This window comes from Mobula hypostoma, chromosome 23 (genome assembly GCF_963921235.1).
Source record: "Mobula hypostoma chromosome 23, sMobHyp1.1, whole genome shotgun sequence".
Classification (NCBI taxonomy): domain Eukaryota; kingdom Metazoa; phylum Chordata; class Chondrichthyes; order Myliobatiformes; family Myliobatidae; genus Mobula; species Mobula hypostoma.
The window spans coordinates 38,484,314-38,490,313 of NC_086119.1; the positions used below are offsets into that span (position 1 = coordinate 38,484,314).

At 43.5% G+C, this 6,000-nt stretch overlaps 1 protein-coding gene across 2 annotated transcripts in view; it reads right to left on the minus strand.

Annotated features, from left to right (window-relative positions):
- Window positions 1-4,653, minus strand: part of LOC134336748 (BICD family-like cargo adapter 1) — a 42,867-nt gene extending 38,214 nt beyond the window's left edge. The window contains exon 1 of one of the 2 annotated variants that reach the window (XM_063031171.1): window positions 2,144-4,653. In XM_063031171.1, the coding sequence (XP_062887241.1) occupies window positions 2,144-2,362 (219 nt within the window). In that variant the 5' untranslated portion in view covers window positions 2,363-4,653. Of the gene's footprint in view, window positions 1-73; window positions 96-2,143 lie in introns of those variants that run through there. The other variant, XM_063031172.1, reaches the window with a different exon arrangement.
- Between the last annotated feature and the right edge of the window lie 1,347 nt (window positions 4,654-6,000).

Here is a 6,000-nt window from a genome sequence, read left to right on the forward strand (position 1 = left end):
ATACATTCTTGTCAATATCCTGCTCTTGTTTCTCCAAGTTCCAATACACTTACCTACATGTTTTCATTCTTACCCGCATCTTAACTGTGACACAAATACAAACATAGGATTTATTGCCCTTACATGTCAAACTTCTTTTTTGCTAGGAGGTCAAGGTCACATTGTCCTTGCAATTCTTTTCTTTTATATTATAAGCTTTCCAGCCGAGTTTTTTTTTAAATTTTAACTCATTTTCTAATTGCTTCTTTCCAAAGTTGGTAATCGTTTCATGGACTTTAGCATTTCGCTGGATTTTTCATTAAAAAAAAGGGGTTAAAAATAAACCCAATAAAGCACTGGTGCAAGTTTTATCAACATGCCAACAGTTCAATGGACAGGACTCTGTTTAATGAATTATCGTTACAAACTTCAGTGGACATAGTTCATAAATCTATCTAAATTGTGTCTGAAATGAAATTCCAAGGGAATAAATTGACTTGTTATCTGTCCCTAAATTGGTAGCACTCCGGTCTTTGGCTCAGAAGGTTGTGGATTTATTTCACTCCAGAACCCTAGTGTAAAACCTCTAGATTAACATGTCAGATATAGCAATGAATGACAGTTTCTCCCAGATCTTAAACTACTTCCTTGCTGTTTAGGAAGTATCACTAAAAAAATCCAAGGCACTTCCTTGAACAATGGAGGATTTATTTTCCTGGTGCTCCAGCCAATATTTTACATTTACAACAGATAATAACATGATGATCATGTTTCCATTTGTATGACCTTGCTGGGGACACACTGACTATTTCTTAGTTACAACATTTGTTCCATGTGGAGTGTAAAATGTTCTTCTTTATATAGAAGCCTCCCCCCACCGCCCCACAAAACTAAAGTCTCCTTGAAATTAAAAGTTCCTTTTCCTACTCTGTGGGGTTAGAATGACGTAACATTTTGCATTGTTTCTCCATTCATCCTGCAGAGTTTTAACAGGTTACCAGGAGCTGAATCAAATCGTCTCACTGAACAATATCCACAAGCCGACATTTTCATTAGGAACCCTAGCAGAACCATAAGAGCATAAGGGGAGATTTGATGGAGGTGTACAAAATTACGATGGGTGTAGATAGGGTAAATGCAAGCAGGCTGTTTCACACTGAGGTTAGGTGAGAAGAGAACTAGAGGTCATGGATTAAGGGTGAAAGGTGAATTGTTTAAGGGGACCTTCTTCACTCAGAGGGTGGTGAGAATGTGGAATGAGCTACCAGCAAAAGTGGTGGATGAGGGTTTGATTTGAACATTTAAGAGAAATTTGGACAGGTACATGGATGGGAGTGGTATGGGAGGCTATGTTCCAGGTGCAGTTCGATAGGAATAGGCAGAAAAACGATTCAGCATGGACTAGATGGGCCAAAGGGTCTGTTTCTGTGCGGTCACGTTCTGTACGCTAACCACCGCATGGGCACCTATGCAGATCAAATCTGATTAATTTGATCTCAGTCAAAGGTATGTGGACTCAGCATCTGCAATGAGTATTTAGTGGTTTACACTACATCATGGGGACGACGTTACCCATTAGATCTAAACATACACCTTTAATGCTACACCCGCAGTTCCTTTATCAATAAGTATATTCCATTGCTCCCTGTCGCAACGAGTCCAAACAATGAACCTGTCCCAAGCCTCCCTCAGGGATCGGTCAATCAGCAGATCTCCGGGATGGAGTCAGCTGAAGTGCTGATCATCAAGGTTCCGAAAAGATTGAACCGCACAGGTTATGGCACAATCAGCAGGTCATAAACACGAGAAAGACTGCAGACGCTGCAAATCCAAAGCAACACATACAGGATGCTGGAGGAACTCAGCAAGTCAGGCAGCATCTGTGGAAATGAATAAACAGTCGACGCTTCGGGCCGAGACCCTTCTTCCGGACCTCCAGTTCTAGTCTCAATCAGTGTGTGAGGCGTCTGCGGGTAACCTGACCGCAGGGTCACTCTTGGGGATTGGCGGAACTAACGTGAGATATCACATAAACTCTGATGCGTGTTAACTACTAAAGGTGGTGATAACTAGCGATTTTTTTTTAAAAAAATGCCTTTTGAAGTTAGGTTCAATGATATCTAAAACAGGTTCATTCACAAGCGCGCGGCCGGTAGTCACTCACCTCTAGTTTCTGGCTGTATTCTTCCTCTAACCTGTCGTTTTCCCTCTTCAGATCCTGGTTTTCAGTGAGCAGTGCTTTTCCCAGCTCAGCGGCCACATGCACTTCTTTCTCCCTCTGCCTGAGGAGGGAGAGCAGGTCGGCGGGGTCCACGCAAGCGGGAACTTCCCCTACGCGGTCGCGGGCGAATGGGAAGAGATCCTCCTCCAAAGGCGATTTCATCTCCAGAGCCCCTCCAGCGGTCACAGGTCCCGAGTCCTGAAAAGTGGATTTAGTGCGAAGTTTGCAGTGAGGCGGGAGCTGTTGGTCCGGTCTGTCCCAGTTCTGGGCTTTGATTTTATTTTAATATATAGCTTAACGCCGATGGAAATGAGCGTCGCTAGAGCAGCGTCTTTCCTCAGAGGAGACAGATGGTGGAATGAGAGAGGGAGGGGAAAGAAAGGATAAGATCAGGGCTGGAGATATATCCGATGTTCGGACTCCGCACCTTTCAATGGGAGTTCCGCGTTCCTCGCGGAGAGACTGATCGCTTCGGGACTCGGAAACACACAGAAGGCAATCGGCACCTTGCGAGGACGCACGGTTCCGATGAAACTGACGCCCAGAGAGCGTCCGGGGTGAAGTGACGGAGTCCCAGAGCTGCGAATTAGTGGCACCCCGCCTTCAATTAGTCGTCAAATCTCCTCACAGGCGTGAAAACAACTGGGGCAGTTCAAAGCTCAAGCCTCTGTCTGGTCGTGCTGCCCGGTCCGAAATACTCTGACCAAGTGTTAGATATTAATGTTAATCGCTGCACGGTCGGCTTCTGTTTGTCAACGCTCTTGTTCTTTGGACATTGAAGCAAGAATACAGGTTGTTGTTATTGTCTCTTGACATCTGTAAACTTAAATTTATGGAAAGCTCCGCTACTTCCAACATATCCCAGAACAATGCACAACCCCTATCCACAGTGCAACACATAGAAAATGCTCGCGGAACTCAGCAAGTCGGCAGCATCCATGGAAGAAAATAAAGAATCAACATTTCAGACCCACAGCCCTGAAGGTCCACTGTTTATTTCCCTTCATAGCTGCAGTCCGACTTGCTGAGTTCCTTCAATATGTTGGGCTGTTGTCAAGATCTCTAGTATTTGTGGAATCTCTTGTGTCTCCCATCCTACAGTACCTTCTTTGCCCTGCATGAGTTCTACATCTCCCTCATATTACAAACAAATTCCAACCATTGCCGTAGAGTCACACAGCACGGAAATAGGCCCTTCGGCCCATCTATTCTAGCCCCTGTGTTGCCCAGTGAGCTAGTCCATTGCCTGTGATTGGCCCATAGCCCTCTAAGTCTCTCTTCTATCTATACGCTTATCTAGATGGCTTTAAAATGCTGGTAGTGACACTGCATCAACCACCATTTCTGGTGGCTCATGCAAATGCATAACACCCCTGGCATGAAGTTGTCCCTGATATCCCTTGTAAAATCTCCTGCCTCTGATCTTAAAGCTATGTCCTCTCCTTTTTATAACACTCTCACTGTGAAAAAGACTATGTGCTTTTACTTTGTCTATCCCTCCTTATGATTTACCTATATACCCCTATCAGGTCACCCCTCAATCGCCTACATTCCAGGGAATAAAGTCCCAATCTTTGCAGCCTTTTCTTGTTACTCAGGCCCCCAAGACCAAGAAAATTCCTGATAAATCTTTCTGCACTCTTTTTAGTTTAATAGCCAATGTCTTATTGCTGCACCGTAACTTTCCAACTCCTAAACTTTCCAACTCCTGACTGATGCAGGCTTGGTTGCCAAATGTCTTCTTTATCACTCTATCTACCTATGACACTGCATTCAGTGAAATGTACAGCAGTACTCCTATATCTTACTGTTCCATTACCCTCCCCAAGGCCCTACCATTCACTGTACAAGTCCTATTCTAGTTTGATCTCCCAAAATGCAATACCTTACAATTATTTGGATTGAAAGCCATTTTTCAATCCTCTGCCCACGTACCTGCAACATATTTTAGTAACATCCACAAGCTTACTAGCTATGCATGGACATTGACATCCAAATCATTTATATGTTTAAAAACAGCAAAGATCCCAGCACCAACCGCTGTGGTACACCACTAGATACAGGGCATCACCCTCTGTTTCCTACCACTAAGTCAGTTATGAATCCAACCTGCTATCTCCCCCAGATCGCATGCAATCTAACTTCCAGACTATTCTGGTATGATGAGCCTTGTGAAAGGCTTTGCTAAAATTCATATACACAACCTGTTAAAATATCCCATATCATTCCATAATTTCTCAGCTCTAAACCCACACTGTGAATTCTTAATTTCTCTTACTTCTGATGTAACCCATTACCCTCCCCCCTTCTTTCGTTTTCATCAGCTTTACCGAACAACATCCTAGCCTGCAATTTATTCCCTAAGACATTGTCAATATCCAGTTTACTGACAGCTGCCCCCTTTTGGCTCTGAATCACATTTAATATCACTGGCATATGTCATGAAATTTGTTGTTCTGTGGTAGCAGTGCTGTGCAATACACAATAATAAAAAAGCTACAAATTACAGAAGACTGTATATATTGGAAAAATAGCACAAAAAGAAAAAAAAAGTGAGGTTGTGTACATGGATTCATTATCAATTCAGAAATCTAACTTTTTCTGATCCTGTGCAGTGGCCCTTCCAGAAATCTAACAGCAAAGGGGAAGAAGCTGTTCCTAAAATATTGATTGTGTGGCTACAGGCTCCTGTACCTCCTCCTTGATGGTAGCAATGAGAAGAGGGCGTGTCCTGGGTGAGTGGGTCCTTAATGATAGATGCAGACTTTTTGAGGCATCAACTTTTGAAGATGTCCTCGAAGCTGATGAGGCTAGTGCCCGTGATGGAGCTGGCTGAACTTGCAATTCTTTGCAGCTTTTATCCGATCCTGTACAGTGGCCACTCCATATCAGATGGCAATTCAACCACTTACAATGCCCTCGATGTCACATTCTTTGGTGACATTTCAAGACTCCTGAAACACCTAATGAAATATAGCCACTGTCATGCCTTCTTTGTAATTGCATCAGTACGTCGGGCCCAGGATAAATCTTCAGAGATGCTGACACCAAGGAACTTGAAATGGCTCACCCTTTCCACTACTGATCCCTCAATGAGGACTGATGAGTGTTCCCTAAACTTCCCCTTACTGAAGTCCACAATCAAATCCTTGGTCTTACTGATATTGAGCACAAGGTTGGTGTGACACCACTCAATCAGCTGATCCATCTCACTCCTGTATGCTTCCTTGTCACCATTTGAAATTCTGCCAAAAGTTGAGTCATTGGCAAATTTACAGATGGAGTTTGAGCTATGCCTAGTCACACAGTCGTGGGCATAGAGAGAGTAAAACAGTGGGCTAAGTACACATCTGTGAGGTGTGCCAGTGTTGATTGTCAGCAAGGAGATGCTATTTCTGATCCACACTGACTGTGGTCTGTTGATGAGAAAGTCAAGGATCCAGGTTTTGAAGCCTGTTGACTGGGACTGAGGGCACGATGGTGTTGGATGCTGAACTGTAATCAGTAAATATCAGCTTGACTTAGATCCATAAATTCATAAGACATAGGAGCAGAATTAGGCTGTTCAGCTCATCGAGTCTGCTCCACCATTTGATCATAACTGATTTAATATCCCTCTTAACCATATTCTCCTGCCTTCTCTCGATAATCTTTGCTGTCCTTATTAATCAAGAACCAATCAAACTTTGATGTATACAGAATGACCTGGCCTTCACAGCTGTCTATGGCAATGAATTTCACAGATTCACCTCTCTCAGGCTAAATAAACTCCTCCTCAACTCCGTTCTAAATGGACGTCG